Genomic DNA, 21906 nt, shown 5'->3' with positions numbered 1-21906 from the left:
AGGCAACTAGTGATTTGCATTACCCACTACAGAAGTGGGTCAGCTACTTTACAGAACTACACATGGGGTAAGGTGGGGGCCATGACTCAGTGGCAGGGCATCTGCTTGGCATGCAGAAAGTCTCCGGTTCGATCCAAAGAATCTCTAGGTAAAAAGATCAGATAGGATGTGATGTGCCTGAGACCCTGAGAGCTGCTGCCAATCCAAGTAGACAAGACTGAACCTGACAAACCAAAGGTCTGATTCCACAGAAGGCAGCTTCATGTCTCTCTAAGCTGAATAACTGCTTAGAACAGTGATTGTCACTCTGCAGCGCATAGGCACAGGGCTCTTCCCTAGGCTAACTTAGCATTGCTTGTTGCTGCTGCTTGGGGCTTGAAGCCTCAGGCTGGAGGAGCGCATTAGCAATCTGCTGCAGACTCAGCTTCCTGGGCTCCAACATGCACCAGCACCTTCTGGCTGCCTGGACACAAAATAAGTTGAGCGCAAACTCCAGAGTACAGCTCTTACTTTCTTCTTTTCCTCTGCCCTCCTCCCTTCAGATTTGTTGCCAAGACTGGTCCCTTTTACTTGGCTGTGTTAGCCACTGTGTTACACTGCATACACACACACTCATCCTGCTTCTTCCTGAGTGAAGCCACCAAGCTGAACTTTCTTTAGCCCTAATATTCATGAGAGAGGAGGGAGGAAAGAGGACAGATATGTACAATGCATAGGAAAGCCAGGGCTTCATTTGTGTGAGACCTGTCAGGGCAAATAGCAAGATAAAAATGTTGCTGAACATGTTCAGGGAACTTTCTCCTCATTATGAAGAGTTTGCAGCTAATCCTCACAATTCAACACAAGGATATTCTTAAGAATCATCTTAACCACAGTATACAAGGAGGATTCTTCAGCAGCAATCCTAAGCAAGTTTGTTTGCAAATAAGACCAACTTTATTTAATGTAGTTTACTGAGAGAAGGGAAGGCCAAGGGGGAAAATATGTATTTTTCTCCATTTTTCCAACGAACCTTTTTTTCCCATTTTTTTCCAATATAAAAATTGGAAAATTGTAGGGAGCACGGGGGGGGGGGGAGCTCCCATGACTTCTTAAAAGAATGAGTGAAATGCCTCTTAAAGCAAGATTTTTCTCACTCAAAATGTATAGCATGAATAGGTCATGACATTTCCCCCCAATTTTTTCAATAGAAAAATTTGGAAATTTCAAGGAACACTGCGGAAAACAAACTTTACTGAGATGAACTACCAGTTTTTACTTTAAATATGGAGTATGTCATTTTTTGTGTAAGACAATCTATAGCATTAGATAATATTTCCTACTGTAGACATACACAATAATAGTTTTTAATGCAAATTATTCTGGCAAAAATTAATAAATTGTAATGTTTTTACTGATAATGATAGTAACTGTGCTTATATACCACTCTTATAGACAGATTAGTACCCCAACCAGAGCGGTGAACAAGTTAAGTGTTATTATTATCCCCACAATACAGTGGGGGGGGGGCTGGAGGAGTGGCTTACCCAAGGCCACCTACTAAGCTCATGGCAGTAGTGGGATTTGAACCAGTAGAGTGCTGATTCACAGCCAAACTACTTAACTACTGTGCTACACTATTAAAGAAGTGTTTCAGTGTTACAAAGTTTAACAATAGCTATATATGCTGGTACTACTGTGTATCATTTGTCATACTGTCTGTTGCTCTAAGTAGGCTTCTCCTGTGTAATTTTTGCACCATTTAATGCATCATATTAATATTTATGCTTTGCTTCAGTTCTATTTTCAGATTTCTGTTTTGTTTCAGGCTTCCACAAAGCAAATCCTATTGCATTGTTTATTGTATGCCCTATCTGTATTGATGTACTCTGTGTAATCCGCCTTGAGTTCCAGTGAGAAAGGTGAAGTATAAATAATGTAAATAAATAATAAACAGCCCTACTCATTGTGACAGAATAAGCAGACCATGCTTTCGTTTTCTACTTTCTACTTTTATTTTTTCCTACCTCTCAAATGGCAAAAGTTTAGATACATGCCCTGTGGTTACATAGGGTGCAGAGGTTTGTAACTAACCAGTATTGAGTACATCACAATTTTTATATAGAAAATGAAGATATTTGTACTTTTAAATCCCATAAATATGCCTAAAGTATGATTTTATATGCATCATTAATGTTTTTGTGTTGTTAAATCAGTAATGTAACTTCGTAAGTATTGCATATATTTAATTCCCCCCCAAAATTTGTGTTTCCAAAAAAACATTTTTTGAATGTTTTAATTTTACATTTACAGAAATTTCACATTTCTAGGCTTACTCCCTGGAGAGTGTTCTTAGGACTGCAGCCTGCATTACTAAGAATGCCAACTTTTTTATCTATCAGTGCCTTCAGGAGTGATGTGACAAGCACAAATTGTACAGGCAAATCTGGCTATTTGCAATGCTAATGTTTACAAGGGTGCCAAGGAAGCATTCTATGATCTGAGACATGTGCTCCAAGAGCCTTTGCATACGACAGGGAAACTGAGATGGGTAAGCTGAGTTGGTCTGCCCTTGCTTCGAGGAGGGATTTGCAAAATCTAGGCACTGCCTTCTTTTTGAATGTTTTCAGTGCTATTGCTTAATACTCTTGAACTGTGGAAGGGCTTCTTGTGCTAAGCCAGTAAACATGAGGAGGAAAAACGAAAGTTTCTGAGCGGACGATGATTTTGAAGTACATGCTGAAGTAAGATTAAGGCATGCCACTTTCTGTAGCTCTTGTGTCGATTAACCAGCCTTCCTGAATAACTCTGAGCATAATGCACAGGGCATAGTAATCATGTGGTTCTTTGGGTTGATGGTGAATGTGCCTCTCTGTAAGCCACAGAATGATCACCACTGGCTTAGACACTGCAATAGACATAGTGGTGGCAGAAACCTGAGTTGGTAGAATGGACAGCATCACTTCCGACTGCAGAAAGAGGAAAACACCTTGCAAACAGAAAAACACAGCAAGCAGAAAGAGGAGGCAGACCCTGCTTCCTTACAGTTTTAGTTTTCTCTATGTGTAGAGATTTTTTAAAATGGAAAACCAAGTTCAAAGATGGACACCACTACTTGCAGTCTCAAGCGGCATGACTCTTTCTACTTTATCTGCCACTTCTGCCTCCTGCATGTATGGCCCAGGCAGACAAAACAAATTAGTTACCATGACTTCAGAAACAGTCAAATATAATGAGAAAACAAAAAGATAAGACATGCAACTACTAATTTCTTCTTAGATCCAGCTAACCCTCCCCTCATCACTAATACCTTCCCAGTTCAGAGGAACACTCCTGAACCACAATCAAACATGAGGTTGTTGAATGGAAACATTAATTCTTAGATGAGTATCTTCCAAATAATGAAATACTGGTTTCATATAATTTCAGCTTACTTTCTACTAAATACTGCAAGCACTTGACTATACACAGTTTTTCATATTGTGACACAGGAAATCAAGGAAGATGTGTTCAAGGAAATCAGGGAAGACTCGTTTCTTTTTCCTGTGTATGTATCATGCTACCCAATTTGTTCCTATATTAGCTTGCTCACAAATAACTGAATGGGTTTAATGATGTGCAGTTTTGGAAGAGACCAAATAACTAAGAAAGCTGGACAGGCTGCTGACTCTGGGACTCACCCCCTAAGCCGGGCCAACAGAACAGGAGTTTGTTGACCTGCAGGGCAAAATTTAGCAAAGTACATAGGAATTGGGCTCAAGGCTTGCAAGGGAGGAGTCTGATCTTCTTACTGGGAAAGGATTGCCACAGTCTTAATACTGAGACAATTGGTTAATTGTTCACTTCTATTGATGTGTAATAGGGAACATGTCCTTGTAAACCCAGTAATAGTCTAGCCACAAAAGCTGAACAAATGCAATAAGGCCTCTAGGGGTTCTAATCCAGAAGGTCAAAATCATATTTTGCTCTTCATAAAGAAAAATGTCCCTCAAACAGCGCAGACAAGATCCTTCATAGAAAACAGAACTGCTCTACATACTCGTTTTAATGCATGTACAACAGACGGATTCAACACATTATTGAAAAACGTAATACATGTACACTATTGTAGGCATTGTTCATGTACACATCTACTTGGCAGGCTGCAGGTTCCTGCCACATGCACATGATAAAACATGTGTCTGCTGCCATGTAAAATATGAAGTGATCGCTGCAGTGCCAGTGAACAGCAGAATAAACATTTCCCAGTCATTCTGCAATAAACACACAGCAGCGTAAGAAGAAAATGCTGGAAAATTTAAAGAATTTTTAACGTAGAAGGGCTACCACTAGAGAAATCCATCAGCCTAGGTAAACTAACTGGGCTTCTAAAAAGTTGAAAGATGTGATGGGAGAATAGTGGTTACAGAATCCTATCATATTTGGACAAGTCCAAATTTGTGTTCAGCTGGGAAACTCACTGGGTAGCTTTGGATGTTAGGCTCTCTCAGGCTTACTTACATCAAAGGATTATTGCAAGTCTATATATGTTTCTTCAATAGTTACATTATCTAAGATTAATACAGTTATTGTTAAATGGACCCCTCAAGAACTAAAACAGTATATAGAAATTTGTAGAAAAAAGCAAAGTGCACTTTACTAGCATGAACTGAGAACAAATAGCAATATTCAAGATAAAATATGGATGTGGAAGCAGACCAAAAAAAACTGTGTGACAGATGTTTAATAATGGGAGTGGGATGCAGTAGAAACCTTGGTAAATTAAAGTGATAAATGGTGTTGGTGGAAGCAAAAAGCAAAAGCTAGCAAGCTTAGCAATGCAGAAACCAATAACAAAAAGCACACAAACTGTTAAGGTATAGATAATTAATTGAAGATACAGATGATTAAGGACAAGTTGCTTTAGCTGACAAGTGGTCAGAAAGAAAGATGCAAATAGTGAATAAATACTAGGCTTTGCTCACATATACTTTGGACCCAGGGTAACTGACCAAGATAGATAATCTATATGTAACCCATTCATTTCGCATGGTATGTGCCATAATATGCATGCATTTGTTAATCAAGCAACTTTTAGCTATTCCTGCCAAAACAAAACAAAACAAAACAAAACAAAAAGAACAGCAATAAACACTACAGAAATCCTGAGATCTTGGGAAACAAGCAGCAGTCATGAGAGGAACCCATTAAAGTGATAGTGAGTGCTCATCGTCTCAAAAATTCAAAATTAGAAAACAATTAAGGGACATACTCCTTAGCTCAGTTATTTTGACTTTCACTACTACCTTTGTATCACCTGGAGCAATCACTCTCGCTGGTGATTTTTATGTTTAAAGAAACACAAGCAGCAATGTTTGCTCATGCAAACGAAGAGGAGATTAGTACGTACTGTGCATATTCCCTCAGGTCATGTGCTGGAAAATTTAAGGAGGGAGGAACAAGTTAGGATGTTAATTTTTGATGGCTGAAGGCATGATGGCTGAAGCGCATATTCTTGATATTAATGGGACTTACTTCCCCAAGTATCTATGCAAGAATCCTAGTTTCCCTATTGTAAACTAGCAAATATAATGCTATCTTTTTACACTGTATGTTAAATGTCTATTAGTACTCATACAGAGGCTCTGAGCTTTACAAAGCCAGTGAGACATTTCCAAGAGAAACTGATCTGGAAAACATGAATTCTCCACAATTCCATCAACTCTGTAGACTGAACACCTTCAGTGACATCATTTCTTATTTTCTATCACCAAGATATGTACTTTATGTCAAAGAGGAGGAGAAAGGTAATTATCCCTAAAACAAGTTTCAGAACTATTCAGAATACATTAAATCTAAAGTCAAGAGCAATATGCTTACATAACAGGGACCTCTGCAGGATGTAGTTTAGCCAGATCTCTGATTAGCATCAGACTTCTAATTGAGATGCTACTTAAAGTAACTACCTGAAACTACTTAAGGTGAATCACTCCGAAAACAGGGAAATTTTTTAAAAAGTGTGGGGTGGTAACATTCTAAATGGCAAAAGCAACAGCAGCCCAGACATGGGCTTTCTCTGTGGTGGCCTCTTCCCTGTGGAACGGCCTGCCTGCGGAGGTCAGGAGAGCCCCCCCCTCTTCCGGCTTTCTGCAAATGATACAAAACCAAATTATTCAAAAAGGCTTTTTACTCAGATAGGACTATTCTAGGGAGGGGGCCTCAGATGCTTCGCTAATGAATTAGGGACCACAGACTTCACTACTATGTTGCCTTACATTCTATCTGTTGCTTTAAATATGTGCTCCTATGTGCTACCTGTTGTCTAATATCAGTTCTAGAATTGCTTATGTTCTTTTTCAGCATTTCTTCAACTCTGTATTGGATTCTTGCTAACGTTATGTCTTTGTTAACTTGTATTTATTTACCCTATGGCATTGTTTATGGAAATGTCCTTAATATTGATTGTACTAACCCCACACTGTGGAATCCGCCTTGAGTCTCAGTAAGACACATACCTTATAAATTCTTAGATTTTACACAAATGACACTGCAAGCTACCAGCTATCCTTACTTATCTATGATTCTCCTTCCTCATATTCCCTCAATACTTATAGGCCTTACTGCAGAATATGCCTTCTGCTGTTGTTATGTAAATGTATTAATACAAACTGCCTTCACCTTAGTATCCCCCCTACCTTTTAAAGCAGATTACTGGGTAAATGTCTTGGTACTGAAGTTTTAAGCCCAGTATATCTGTCTGGCAAAGATTTTTTAAAAAGATTTTTGTTTAAAGTTCTCAGAATCTTCATAAAATGGTACAGGTAAGATATGGGAAAAGAACTCTGTTTCACATCTTCCGTTATTTGAAAGGTACCATCCACTCACAGACTCAACTACATGGCAATTACATTTGAAAGAGTTATCTGAAAGAAGAAACTTATTTTCCCAGGAATTAACCTGACCACCATTTGGGTACAGGGAAATGGAAATATCTCTTTCAGCAGAAGGATAATGATGCTTGGATACCTTATCATTGAAGACTTACTTAACCTATTACCATCTCAGACAGACTCCCTTAATTTAGGGGAAACAACAAAGATATTTTTTTATACTTCTAAGCAGGCCGGGAAATGGAGAGAAAAAGACAAGATAAAAATCATTTATCCCATAGGCTTTGAAGCTTGATCACTCTTTGCTAGTCAGTCAAAGCTGTATCACGACTCTGTTGTTAATATTCATACTCAAGAACAAAAGCAAACACAAATTTACACACAGCTGTAAAATCATTGGATGGGCTCTACACATAGGCTGCCTCCCAGATAGATATTTATGGGGCATTTCCACTGCCATACATAAGGAAACCCTATCACTGAAAAGTACCCACAGGGTTCTTGTTGGTGGAATCTTGAGTTCAGCAGCATCTCTGGAGTGCTCCTCTGTCCTACTCATAATCAGGATTATTAAAATGGAAGAAAAGGGCAGATATTTGCCAACTCTTCATAAGTGAAGCAAAGATTGGGAGTTAAGCCACAAGGCTTTTGCCACAACAGATTATCACAGCCCTACATATATTTCTTAGGTGTTTTCAGGTAAGAACTTCATCTACAAAACATATTAACATGACCCCAATACTACAGCAATGACACTGGCTCCTGAGGCCAATTCAAGGCATTGGTTTTGTCCTTTAAAGCCCTACAAGTCTTGGGACAGAGGCATCTGAGGGGCTTCATCTCCCATATGTTCCTGCCTGGGAATGAAGATGGTGTCCCTCCTGACCGTTCCATCAATCTGAGAGCTGGTCTGGTGGGTATATGAGAGGCATATTTGGAGGCTGTTCCACCATTATGAAACAAGCTCCCCAGGGAGGTGTGCCTGGCCCCCTTAGAGTCAATTTTTAAGGAGGCAACTGAAGACTTTATCTAGGACTGCATTTGATTTACTGCGTCTTAAACTGTGATTTTAAATTTTGGTTATTTAATGTCTTTTTATTATTGTTGTTTATGCACTGTAAGCTGACCTGAAGTACCATAAAGTAGAAACAAGGCTAATAAATATTATAAATAAATATCATTCCAATAGACCTCACAGGAGAGCGGCCACTTCTGCTTGTCAAGTTTACACACTGGCTGACAAATCCAGGTGTGCTGCTGTGTCAGGTGTAGAACAGTCTTCCGACTAAAATCCAGAGAGGCGAGGGGAGAATGCAACGTTTGGAAAAAGAAAAAAGGCAAGCCATAACACTGGAGGAACCTTAATATCTGTTGCTTCTTTTGCTGTAAGGTTGTTTTATAAAATGGGGTTCTGCGTTGGAGCATTTACCACAGAAGCCTCCTGGGGAAATGAAATCCGTTAGTATTTACGCTCATTTTAATTCGAATTAATCACTCCTCGGCATGGTTTAGCCAGGCTCACAACCTCGACTGCCTTGGGGCGCTGAGGGTCAGCCTCCTCCTCCGTTTCCCGTGCATGGTGCCGAGGCCAGAAGAGGCTAGCTTCTGTCGGGGAGTCGCACGGGAAGAAACGGTTCCCGTCGCCCCCAGGCAAAGGCAGCCGCCGCCTTCCCCTCTAGGCTTTCCCGGCTCCCCCACCCCGGCGCACGAAGGGGCCCGCCCGAGGGCCGCGCCGCTCCTGGGAATAGGAGGAGCGCCTCGCAGCGGAGGCCGGGCCGCGGCGCCCCGCGATCTACCTGCTTCTGCCCCGCAATACCTGGTCTCCTGGTTGCTGAACTTCTTCGTCACCACTTTCCCCAGATCCAGCCCCAGCCGGTCGGCCACGCGCTGGGACAGGTCCTGGTGCGAGCTGCCGCTGAACAGGACGATGTTGGGCATGGCTGGGCAGACAGCGAGGGCGGCGGAGGAGCGAGCCGAGCGGGAACCCGGGGACGGGGGCCGAAGGCGAGGGGGAAAGGAGCGAGGAGAAGCCCCGCCAGCAGGTCAAAGCAGCAGCCGCCCCGCCCGCTCGCCGCCCCCGCGCGCTCTCCGCCCCTGGGCGTCAGGGCAGAGGCGCCGGGAGAGGTTGCTGCCCGGCTGGCTCCTCAGCCTCCTGTTTGAGGAGCCGCTTTGCGCAAGCGAAGGCGTGGAAGCCCAGGGGCTTTGCGTGAAAGAGGCAGTCCCCAGCTGGGCTGCGTCGCTTGAGATGGAGAGCTGCGGAGATGGGAGTCCAGACCCGGGGAGACGGGGGGGGGGTGGATTTTCCAGACAAACAAACAGAATAATTCAGACAGCGTTTCTCGTCACGACTGTGCCTTCGCACGGGAAGAAAACTAGCACAGAACTTGGGAGAAAACTTTTGCTGTGTGTACCCAGTTGTCTGCATTTTGATAACGTGCTGTGTACATGTATTCAATTAGTTTACTTTATTCGAGGCTGCGCTCTGAGCCCAAAGGTTCGTAAAGCAGCTTACAAGAGCACTAAAAACAGTAGCTCCCATCATTACGGCGGAGGCCGGCTTTGGGGCATCTCAATCCGGGGCCAGTTTCTCCAGCCTGTGAAAATTGCAGGAGTCGACCGCTCGCCTTCTCTAACAACCAGAAGCAGGAAGGTCTGCCGGGGCAGTAGTGGGAACCCTTGACAGCCGCGCTAAAGCCCCGAGGTTCTCCCTCCCGCGCTCCGGGCAGCCGGTGACTTTCACCCGCGGCCGAGAGGAAAACATGGCGTCAAAAGCAGGCAGGATGTCCGGTGCGAAGACGGAGGCGCTCGGTCGGCTTCCTTGTGCACGGCTCTGCAGCAGAAGAGGAGGAGCCCCGGAGGAGAAAGTGACGGCGGGGCGGGGCTTGTGTTGGGACTCTTAGAAGAGGGTTAAGCACCGCCGCTTAAGGCAGGTTAAGAAATACGCCTTTATTGCAGCTTGGTCATCGGTTGTTATTATATTATCACAAAAAACGGGGGCGGTGGTGATGTTGAAGCGGTGCTGCGGTGTAAAAGGAAAGGGAGAAAGGCGAAGGTGGGAAGCGGGGCAAGGAGTAGCTAAGGAGAGAAGGAAGGGGAGGAGGAAACAAGAAAGCGGATGGTGCTGATCCTAAGGGGACGGGGGAGGGCCAGGTGGCAAGGAACAAGGAGCATAGCGGCTTCACAGAAAGAGAAAAATGCAGCTCGGAAATGGATATTTAGGATAAGAATATGCTACAAAGGCCATAGGACAAGAGTTTGCCAGGCACCTTTTTTAAAAGCATCATTATCATCATACATTTTATTGCGTTCGCTCATAGTCTTAGCACACAATACAAACAATATCAGTACCAATTAAAACCCATAAAATGTCTATTTAAAATTAAAATACATAATAAATAAAATCATAGCATTAAAATAGAAAATTAGTGGCAACTTACTGTTCTTATGTTAACACATTGAACCCAGTATAGTACTTAGAATTTATTAATCAACCAAATTAGCAATAGATGATTTTGATGGAGTCTTTATTGCCCAAGTGATAAACCCATTTATTTTTATCAGCAAGCACGTTATGTCTGTTCTCGTCTGATCTCCCTAAAGAACGTGATAAAATATTCCTAAGTGGTCATTCACTTTCTACTACAGATCTTGGTCACCCAGAAGACCATATGGGCAAGGTCCTCAATGGATCTTTGGTCACAAGGGCAGACATGTTTGTTATATGGGATCCCATTATAATGACCTCTTAAGGTTGCCAGTTGTAAAATATATAAACATGCTTTGGTAAATGCTTTCCTATGTTCAAAATTGAATAGATCAGTAAAATAAGACGGAAGGATTAAAGGGAAGGATGCAAGCTGCCTATAGAGAGAAGCTGTACCCAGTAATGCATCATCCGCTTGGATATTCTATCTAACAGTCTTTGTTTTATTAATTGTTTTGTTGCAAAAAAGTCAACCCCCCTTAAATATTCTTTTGAAAATCCAAGTTTGGCAACTGGATTTAGTATATGACTTCGTCACGAGTTAGCTTTCATTTCCTCATGAACTGAAGTTAAGAAACCTGAACTTGAGCCAAAGAAAATTTCCAACTAAAAGTTAATAGCAGCTTTATGTACTGAGGACAATATTGGAAGCAAAGCCAGTTCAGATCTAACTATAATTGCTGGTGTTGAGTTAGGAACTGCTAACAACATGCGAGCAAATTTATTTTAAATAACTTCTAATGGTCATAAATTTCCAAATCCCCAAATTGGGGCTCCGTATAACATCTGAGGTAATTCCTTTGTTCTATAGATTTCTAGTATTGGGGGCACCAAATCTGTTTTAAAACAATATGTTGAGACAGTCAAGATCATACTGCAGTAGAAATAACCTTCATTTTGCCCCATGGCATGTTAGATTCATCAAATCTACCTCTTTACTGAGGATGTTTGGTAACATGGCAAGAACAGCATTAGGAGTGTCAGTAACTGACATTCAGCCCACTGAAATTCAACCCACTCTTACTGAGAGCAAACGCTAAAACAACCCTTGTGCTGATCCTAGCTACTAGTCAAGCAGCAGAATCAGCACACAGAACCCACTGCTAGTTGGTGCCTACTTGGGAAAAGATTCTTCCAGGTGTGATCATGACTATTGAAATACTGAATTGTCTATTTTGATGCATGTTTTTACAACTTTACTGAGGTTCACTGTGCTAAATAACGACACACTGACTATTGTAGTTTTTAGGTTGCCATCATATGCATGTATTTTTTTGGGGAAGTAAGTCCGGTTGAAATCTCAGTAAATCTATATAGGCTTGGATTCTTATTCTAGTTAAGTCAGGAAACCTGTGCGGAGCCTCTGAGTTGTCTGTGTGGTGATGTAAGAAATTCTAGTTAAAGCAGGCAAACTGCACACCTGAGTGAGAGTCTATATCTGAGTGAGAGATTAATCTATCTAGTTCAGGCAAGCTGTGCAGGAAGGCCTGAGCGAATCTGTCTCGCTGTATTAGATGAAAGTTTATTCTGTTAGTGAAGATCCATGTAGAAAATTAGTCTCTGTGACTGGGTTTGTGAATATATAACTCTCTTTGAAACCGCCAAGCTTAAGAACTACACTTATCAAAACATTGCAACCATCACACTTATGTATTTACAAATAAATGCTACTTTTGTTTAAGAAAAAAGATCCTTTTTACCCCACTCACAACCACCCTCATGCGCTGACTGTTCTGCCAAACAACCATCTATAACAAGCCTTCCAGTAAGTAGTACCAGTTAAACTGGAGGTCTAACTGGTGGCAGCGAAAACCTTTTGAGGGAGGTGAGGAAGGCAGCAATATACAGATTACACAAACAAAAAAGGGAAGGTTTTCTCTAAGTAAGAGTCTGGGTAAGTAGAGAACACTTAGGCTCTGTGTAAGTGGAATTAAAAAGTATATTGGCTGTGACCAGAGCCCTCCTGAGGTATACGTTTAAAGTAATGTAAGAAGTAGCTGAATTTAAGGACCAAAGTCAAAGGTTTTAAAAACAGGGCGAATCATAACAAAAGGTGGTTACAAAACTAAACAAATCATTACAGTCACATTGCTGTTATGAATAAATAAATCAGCCTTTAGCCCTACAAGTTCTCAAACAGCCTTTTCTAGCATGATGAGGTGTGTACGGGAGCACGTCCATACCTGACATGATGATGTCACTTCTGGGAAATGATGTCATCACACAAGTGTCAGGACTGGAGCATGCACACAACAAGAGTACGAGGAGGCACACAGTAAGTGCTCGGTCCTCCACTCCTGCCAAGAGGATATAGGGACCTGGCAACCTAGGATAGTATCTTTACTTTTTAACTTCTTACTCATTAGTTACATCCAGACATTACAACAAGCTGCCATTAAACTAAGATTTGCTGCCGTGGACTTGAACTCAGTTAATTGAACCCACTTTGACCCCCTTGCTTCTTCCCACGCCCCTCATACTCACACTGTCATCAAGGCTTCTAGGTTTGAGCAGCATTGAAACAAATTCCCATTTGCCATGGTATTTGAGTGTAGGTGCTTAGGTGAACTGGAGTTTGTGTGCCTCCCTCAAGCTGGGATTCTTAACAATCATGCCCGTCCTAGCAAATCTCAATTTAATTACAACTTCTTGTAATTCCAAATGCAGAAAACATTTTTCTCTTAACACACATGCACAAACCTTGGCTTGTATTCCTCTATATTTTACGCAAGCCTGAACACTATAATGAATAAAAGCATTAATCACAAACTGCATGTTTAATTTTGCGGACTGCACCGAGGAATTACAATAATTCTTATTGGCCTGGAAAAATTAAGAACGTTAAGGACATTTATGCAGTATTACTATATATTTTCCTATATTTTTGCATAACAGATAGCTAGAAACTCATTGATGCTGAAAGCCTCAGTATTGAAAAAATATGATTTGATTAAGTATGTCAGGAACTCTGTGGTCCATTACGTGATCTCTTTTCCCCCCTCTGTTGCTTGCCTCTCCTGTTTTCAATGAGATCGAATGCCAGCTCAAAGTCTTATGCTTCTCATGTGAACTCTGCTTTGAAAGGTTTCAAAACCCAGTATTGTAAGAAAAACCCTTGTGCTTGGAACTAATTCATGGGTGAATTAAGCTCCCATTTCAGCTACTTGGCCTCTGGACATCTTGATTCTTCAAATAAACTCTGGTTTTAATAAAAAGGAAATGTGCGATGGTCTCTATTTTCCCCAATTTATTTGTTGAGACTTTTATTCCATTCTTCTGCAAAGGAGCTCAATGCTTGGTTTCCTCTTTCTTGATTTTTTTAATTCTAATAACAGCCCTGTAAGTAGACCATCTATTTTTTAACATATTTGCAAGAAAATAAAGAATTTACTTCTCTTGACAAATTTTTGGGAATGTCTTCAAGGAAATGTTGGTTTGAGACTTTGTGCTGACTAAAGACTGGTTTAGTGCTACTTTAGATCCATAAAAAGTCCTTTTTAGCCTTTCATATGATGTCCATAGAATAATATTGCAATATTATTCTGTGGACTCTTAAACTGAGGATGAAAAAGAGTTATACTAATCTTGTGTTGAAAATGAAGAACATGATGGTCCATTAGGAGGGGCCATGGCTCAGGGTCAAAACACACGAGACCCACAGGTGAGTGTCAGATCCTGCAGGAATCCCTAGGAATTGTAGTTTAAAAAACCATCAGCTTGTGTGAATCTCGGGGAGAATCACAAGTGGAGGGACTCTCTCTCTCTCTCTCTCTCTCTCTCTCTCTCTCTCTCTCTCTCTCTCTCTCTCTCTCTCAAAAAGCCTCCAGAGAGCTCAAGGTGGGGGTAGGGGGTTGGGAACAACGTAACAAGAGGCAGGAAAAAAGCCAAGGTGTCTTGCGAGGGAGAGAGAAACCTAGTCCCTCCCAGTCTTCTTCTCCCTGCAGTGTCCTGTTACATTCCCCCCCTGCCCCCCGGCTCTGAGCTCCTGAAGGAAAACCAGCCAATTGGATTTTTGAAAGAGAGAATCTCTCCAGTCGAGCGGCTATTCTTTGCAAGAAAATCCACTTCGCTCGTTTACCTCCAGTTGCTTGGGGTGGAGGGGTAAGACTACCATTCCCAGGAAAGCTTGCAGGACCAATCAACTGCTTTTCACATGAAATTTGTCTTGTGTGTTTCCACTCTCAGTCATAGAGCATCTACCTTGCATGCACAAGGTCTCTGGCATCTCCAGTTAGCAAGATCAGATTGTACATGATGTAAGAGACCTCTGCATGAGACCCTTGAGAGTGCTGTCAGTCATAGGAGACCAATGATATGATTTTATATAGGATAGCTTCATATGATCACTTATTTAATTTTAAATCTGCAGGTTAATAGAGACCATTGAAATTAGAGAAATGTATTTTAATTCTGTATTATTGGTTGACTTGTATTATTGTATATTTATGACGTGAGGAAAAAGAGAAACTATTTGTAGAATATTTGATTTTATAACATTATTTTTATGACTTTGTTAGATGTACAGCTTGGCTTTGAAATATTTCTATAGATGAAACTTGGAAGGACGCTCCAGCATTCCAGTAGAATAAGTGCTAAGGTTTCCAAAGCAAACAAAACTTCATTTCCAAATCACTTTCTATTGTAGCAAATGTCCATAATTGTTTGGAGAGGTGATTGTCTGTAGCCTCTAGCCATCATTTAGGACTATACTGCTTTGTGTGTGTGTGTGTGTGTGTGTGTGTGTGTGTGTGTGTGTGTGCGTGCGTGCGTGCGTGAGCTATTAATTGCTACTTCCTGTTAGATTAAAAGTGCTGTGCCATAAAGTGTTAAGTTTCTGGTGGTCTGAATCTACTAAAAAAAATCTGTGACGAGCAAACAAAATTTCTGTTTACTGTGTGAAAGCTTTGTATCGCCCCATCCATATTTGTAATAAACATGCATGTCGTGTAAGACGAATCACGGAGCCTGCTTTCAGTTCATCTTTGCGCATTATGAACTAAAAGTTGAGAGTGTCTTTGAACATATGCAGAATGCCACTCCCCCAGAATTCAGTAATAACCCCTCCCATCTTGGCTGAAGAGGCACAGTTGTCTGCTCAGAATGTGAGGATTCCAAGTGAGTGTGATAAACTTCAGGACTTTTCATTTTAGGAATTGTTGTTTTAAAATATATCAGGTTTTCATATCGTAAATATTCACAAAATTGCAGATCTAAGTATACTTGCATTTAATTTTTGAAACACTATCTGTATACACACACCCATCTCTGTGTTTTCCTGACAGATTTTAGCAGTCAGAGCAAAACTCCTAGTAATTGAGTTCTTAATTTGTTTTCCATTTTATGCTTCACGTTACACATTATTTTCATAACCCTTTTCTATAACCCCATTTAATTCTTCTGTTTTGAGGTATAGTAATAGAAAAACAGCATTAGGGGCAAGCTCGATTAATATTCAAACTCTGTGCAAGGACAAATTCATCTAAGAGTTCTGTTTTAATCGCAAGAGAATTCAAATCCACATTTAAAATGTTTTCATTAAAAATAATTTATCTAGGTTTTCTGTTTACCTGAATTTTATACATGATTAGAAAAATGAGTCTTTGTTTGAATTACTAGAATGTAACATCTGTCACATTTGTTCCAAATATTAATTTTTAATAAAATCATTATCCTGTAAAGAACTGATGCTTGATTCTATATTCATATTGCAGACTAAGGCTAGGAATAAGGTTTAATGACTGCTACTGGTAGGAATTAGTTTTCCCCTTTATTTTCATTCTCAACTTGATGTAATTATTCATGGTTATCAGAGCAAGGTCACATATATCTAACAGAATTATTAAAATTTATGGAGCTCAGATTTTAAGAAAGCATCTAAGTAACTGCAGACTTATTTCCACAGAGCTGAAGGGCTGAAAAGAACGCACTGTGCTCAGCCCAAGCAGAAGGTTACTTTACCAAGCCATGGTTGAAGCGTGCTGTGTCTGGGCAACCTTAGCACACAGGGTGACAAATAGAAGTGAATAGTTCCTATTTTTGTGTAGCTCTGTGTGCACCACATCAGAACATATATATGTTGGATAAGGCTGAACAAAATATGTATGCAATCTACCATGGCCACAATCCATTAAAAGGTATAGGAGCAAAGCAAAAATATCTCTACCATGAATAGTGTTGCCAATCACCTGCTGGGGGTGGGGGATCCCTCACTCCCACCTTCCATTCCTGTTTACCTGGCTGGCAGGTGAAAAGGTGGGGGAATGTGCCTCCCGGGGTGCACTCCTGGGTCATGCAGCATGTACTCACATTCTACAGTGGGTCAGTTTGGGCCCCAAATGGGCTGAATTGGGCCTGTTTGGGGCCTAAATTGGCCCGCTGTGAGGGGCAGGAGCTCTCCAGGGCCCTACCAGCAGTGCTCCTGCACTCTGTAGCATACTGAATTGTGCCCATATGGGGCCAAAATTGGCCCACTGCGAAACACAGGAGCATTCCAGGGCTCATTGCGCTGCCCTGGAGAACTCCTGTGCTTTACCGGGCTGATTTGGTCCCAAATGGGCCAAAATCAGTCCACTGCAGAGCGTGAGAGCGCTCCCAGGAGCAGCTCATCCCACGATGATGCAGGGCCTCATGCTGTTCCTGGGAGCACATGAAAGAGCACATATGCGATATACATGCATGCATACATGCACGCAAAGACATCTACAAAGGTGAGTGCTAGGTGTCTTGCCTCTTGCCTGGAGGGTGAGGGGACTGGGCAACCCTAACCACAAAATGTGTTTTTTTAGAGCCATTCAGACATCACACTATCTATTATGGTGGCCCAGGAGTTGTTTCACCTGTAGACAGATGTCTCAGTATGGCCATTCATGTGCAGTTGAATCCAAAGCAAATTGAATTCAGTGGGGCTTACTGCTTAATGAATATGCTTATGACTGTAGCCTGTTCTGGTCAGACCATAGTTGAAACAGCACTGAGAGAAATCCAGTTGAGCATTGGCTGTACACTAAGGGTCAGATCCTGTTTAAATCCCCTACATGATTTCTTTGCCTCTCCATCCCCTTGCCACAGCCTGGAATGTCCTCCAAAATCCTGCTCCTGGAACATGGGAAACTTCCACAAGTAGCATGGGGGTTTAAGGTGGTCATAGAAGGAAGAGAATTAGTGGAAATCACCTGCCCCCTTGTGTGTATAGATCTTTTCCATGGGAGAATAAGGGTTAGCTTGGAGATGTTTTCTGAGGACAAATATAATTCGGGGTTTGATCTGGCCTTGTGAACCAGCCATCATGAATTAACCTATGGATATGGCCTAGCTATCGTTAATCAACATCCTTCTAATAAATATAATAGCGCCTCCACAAACACAAAGCACCCATCTTAAATGCTGGGAGCAATTCTTTCTGGCTGTGCCAGCTTTGTAGAACAGCTGGAATGTTAAAAAGCCCTTCTGACCTCCTGCTGCTCTTTAGGAAGCTCTGGAAATAAGTGTTGTTTATGATACCCATTTTGAAGCCGTTTAAGGAGTCATGGTCTGGTCCTACTTAAATTTTGTTTTAATTATTTTGATTTTTTTTTTTAAAAAAGCATATCCAGGAGGCTAGGTACTCTGAATATTCAGTAAGTTCCTCAAATACCTCTATCAGCATAACTACTGGCTATGTTCATATTATCTGGATCAGTTGAAATGGCACCAGCTGATTCTCTGCAGCAGTGTGCCCTTCTTTCCAAACTCACTGCGTCTCCATGTGCTCGTATGCTTCCACATATGGTCATACAGAAAAAGGCCACTTGCAGACATTTTCACAATATGATAATGCTGGAAATTATTCTAAATGCAGGAAAAAATAAAATGCAGGTATCTGGCCCACTTTAAAGCTTCCTTGAGTACTTTTAAAAGAGAAAACTGGCTTAGAAATAGTGTACTTACTATAAACACATACATTAATACCTTAGTAAGGATCTTGTTGATCAGGAACTGGAGATGAAAAATCTGGGTTTGATCCTATCAGGTTTTCTGCTGGTGCAAAATGGAGGATGACTAATGTTGCCCAGTCCCTCTCCCTATTGCAGCCTTGCTCTGCGTCCCATGATTCCTGCTGTAGACTGAATGGGGGTCAAAAGGGGTCTGTTCTCCCTCTTGTATCATCATAAAAATTAGTAGCCACCACCTTTCCCCCCCATATGTCTCAGCTGAAGGTTCATGTTGACCCATTTTGGAGAAGAACAGGGAAATGTGGAGCTCAAATCAAACTGCATAAATAGCAAAAGATAATGTAGGGACAAGTACAACAGCCTGGAGGAAGACTAAAATGTGAGTATCAAGAGGCATTCTCTTCCAACTGTCCATGAGAAATAAGAAGACATTTGCACACCATGGACAGCAGAACCTTTCATTTTCAACTCAGTTTCATACTCTTTTGAACCAAATGAAAGTGTTCCTTCTCCAGCTATTGGATCTTGCCATTCTAATCAAAATAATTTGGGGGAAATTCTTCAGGCTACATCATTGACTAAAGCCCCGGTGACAAGTACGGCCCAACAATGTCTAGAACTGAGTTCAAAGCTTAAACATAGAAGGAAAAGATACATCAAGCAAACAATATGAACAAAAGATTCATTTTATTTATATATATATATATAATTTCTAATAAGTTGTAATAGTCTCTGGGGTTTAAAATGTATTTTTGCTATTTTCAATGCTTTAAAAATTATAATTCAAACATTAAATACTGTTATATACATTATGATTCCATTTCTTATTTCTAAACATGAATGGTATAGTTTTCCAAGTATAAACCCGGATGGGGAAAAGCAAGTAATTCCTCTAAACATCAGTCTTTAGAAGGGTAGATTGTACACCTGTAGACTTGACTATGAAAAAGCCAAACTTCCAATGTTCTTGTACAGGTTATCTTGTTTTATTTTTGAATGGAACAAAAGGTAGACTGGCCAGTATTTTGTCAATTTTATAGGTTTTTTTTGAAATCTCATACTAGTTTATATAAAATAACAAAATATACCAGGAGAGAGCTCAGTTTGTTAACTTTAGTTCATACACATAACAGGTAAATAAAAGATTTTATGTATGGCTTTGCAAAGATAGATTATGAAGTGACTTCAGTTTATTTATTTAAAAGAGTTTTAAGAGAACGTGTTAGTGTGCTTACGATAGTGGCCATGGTAGTCGAATGACGAGCCAAGAGTTTAATGCTAGAGTCACTGGAGGTCTTACCAGACACTGCTTCTGCAGCCTTTAGAAGACAAATATAGTTTATTACAACTTCATCTATTTTAGCTACAATTTCCTCCTGCTGTGTTTCAGAGTTCATGATTTTAACTAAACGCATGCAGGCTTCTGTTAAGCAACAGAGTACTTGAAAGCTAGAAGTCATAGCTACAAGCATTTCCTCAGGGCTTTTTTCAGCCATGGCCATTTTCCTGCAGGCACTTCCCAACTGTCTTGATTCTACAGATAACAGTTGTTTGTACTGAGAAAGTTTAAGGTCATATGTTTCTTGACATACATCATCCCTCTTTCCCACACTGGATCGGACCAAACAGAGTAGCTCATTAGCATCCCTTTGTGCTGCAAGAAATCCATCAGGCACTGCATAATTCTTCTCCTTCATTAAACTGAGCCTTGCAATTTGTGCATCAAAGGACATATTGCTGAGATTCACATGGGTTTTACCATCCAGGTCTTCAGGCTTGTTCATGTTGTTTTGACTGTTTACAGTATCCTGGGGGGATCCTATACTTTCTTTCTCATTTTCTTCATTTAGAGCAGAAAAAAATGGACTAGATTTTTCTGCTACTTCATGCTGTTCTGTAGGTTGATAGAAGCATGAAAGCTGCGTGCTGTTTTTATGTTCGTCATCATCATCGTCATCTTCAGCAGTTCCTCTTCTTAGGAAGCAAGAACTAAAGGGTCCATGACATTTCCAGTTGCTGGCATCTAGCCTCCGTAAGGGTAATGTTCTGTACTGTTTGGAATCCTTCTGTGTGGTGTTCGAGATGGGAGACCTTTTACTGCTCATGCTGATATTCCCAGAGCTCTGGGAATAACTTTTGGATAACATTTTGCCCAGAGGAAGCTGTCCTCTTTTTTCTAACTTTGAGTCATCTGCTTCACTGGTATCCATACTTATCAAGCTCACGGTGGTTTTCTCCTTTTCTTCAAGAAACATCTCAATGCCTGTAGGTTCTGCAACAACACTGTTGCTACGGCGCAAAACTTTCTTCTTGTGCGGCATTCTGAGGCTTCCTCCCATCATATCGTATGGCCATAAACAAACCGTTATCCCACCTGACTGGTTGACTTTGGGAGCATCAAAAGAGTCTTGATTTTGACTTGGCACCTTTGATTCTGAGTGAATGTGGGATGATAGCATGATGGAATCAGCTCTGGGCTGTTTAGGGAAAGCTGAAGGCATGCCTCCTCGTCTTCCAGTCACAGGCTCTGTGAAAGCTACACTAGGGGTAGTAGAAAAACAGAGAGAATCATTAAGCATGAACCTCAGAGCATGTTGGCGATTAAGTAGTTCAATCATTTATCATTAAACATTTCTAGAAAGCTTTACCATTATAAACTTTTTAAGGTCTTCAGATATGGTTGATAATACAACCACATACAGTTCTTTCAGGAGACATAAGGTAGATTACAATGACTGTTGTAAATCAGTCATGTTGTTAGTTAGGGTGAAAACAAATGAAATCTGAAACTAACACTCACAGCAAGTTTTTTTGTTACGGTGTGAGCCTTGCTTCCCAATATGAACTACAGACTTGTATATTGAAATATGGAAAGCTAATTATGAGTCAAGTTCCCTGCCCCCAAGCCTTCAAATCAGCCTTTAAAAAAAAATTAAGTAAGTGTACATTTAATCTGTTCATTAACTGCTCTTTTAATTAGAAAAGTTAAAGCTTTTAACATGGTGTTGGATAAAGAGCAGATTTATTGGTGACATGAGGAGTTCCAGCCAGTGAGTGTTATATATACAGGTTGCTTCTTCAGAACCTGCAGCACACCTTCCAGAGTTCAGCTTTGGAGAGAAAAGATACACTTAGACTCATAGAATTATAGAGTTGGAAGGTACCTCCAGGGTCATCTAGTCCAACCCCCTGCTCCAAGGCCGAGAAGATGGCAAAAACATGAGTATCCCTAGCCAAACTGGCCTCTGGAAAATTTCTTCCTGACCCCAAAGTGGTGATTGGCCTAGGGATGTAAGAAGGGGCCACGTGAACTAAGCACTTCCTGCTCACCCTCTCATGATCTGCCTAGGTTCACAGAATCAGCATTGCTGTCAGATGGCCATCTAGGCCCTGCTTAAAAACCTCCAAAGAAGGAGAGCCCACCACCTCCTGAGGAAGCCTGTTCAACTGAGGGACCGCTCTAACTGTCAGGCACTTCTTCGTAATGTTTAGCTGAAAACTCGTTTGATTTAATTTCAACCCACTGGTTCTGGTCCAAACGTCTTAGGCAATGGAATAATAACATAGTAACATTTGATTTATATACTGCCCTTCAGGACAACTTAATGCTCACTCAGAGCAGTTTATAAAGTATGGTATTATT

The 21906-nt window shown here is 41.0% G+C and overlaps 2 protein-coding genes across 2 annotated transcripts in view; both read right to left on the bottom strand.

Moving 5' to 3' along the window:
* The window catches only part of PRPS2 (phosphoribosyl pyrophosphate synthetase 2), a 32627-nt gene extending 23677 nt beyond the window's left edge, over nucleotides 1-8950 (bottom strand). Inside the window, exon 1 of the mRNA XM_054973302.1 lies at nucleotides 8665-8950. Coding sequence (XP_054829277.1) covers nucleotides 8665-8786 — 122 coding nt within the window. The 5' untranslated portion in view covers nucleotides 8787-8950. The remainder of the gene's footprint in view (nucleotides 1-8664) is intronic.
* A 10425-nt stretch (nucleotides 8951-19375) lies between these two features.
* The window catches only part of FRMPD4 (FERM and PDZ domain containing 4), a 143796-nt gene continuing 141265 nt past the window's right edge, over nucleotides 19376-21906 (bottom strand). The window contains exon 16 of the mRNA XM_054974171.1: nucleotides 19376-20799. Within this exon, the coding sequence (XP_054830146.1) occupies nucleotides 19454-20799 (1346 nt within the window). The 3' untranslated portion in view covers nucleotides 19376-19453. The remainder of the gene's footprint in view (nucleotides 20800-21906) is intronic.

Source organism: Eublepharis macularius, chromosome 3, assembly GCF_028583425.1.
Source record: "Eublepharis macularius isolate TG4126 chromosome 3, MPM_Emac_v1.0, whole genome shotgun sequence".
In the NCBI taxonomy this organism is placed as follows: Eukaryota; Metazoa; Chordata; class Lepidosauria; order Squamata; family Eublepharidae; genus Eublepharis; species Eublepharis macularius.
Note: the sequence above shows the minus strand (reverse complement) of the source record. Positions and strands in the feature narration are given on the sequence as shown.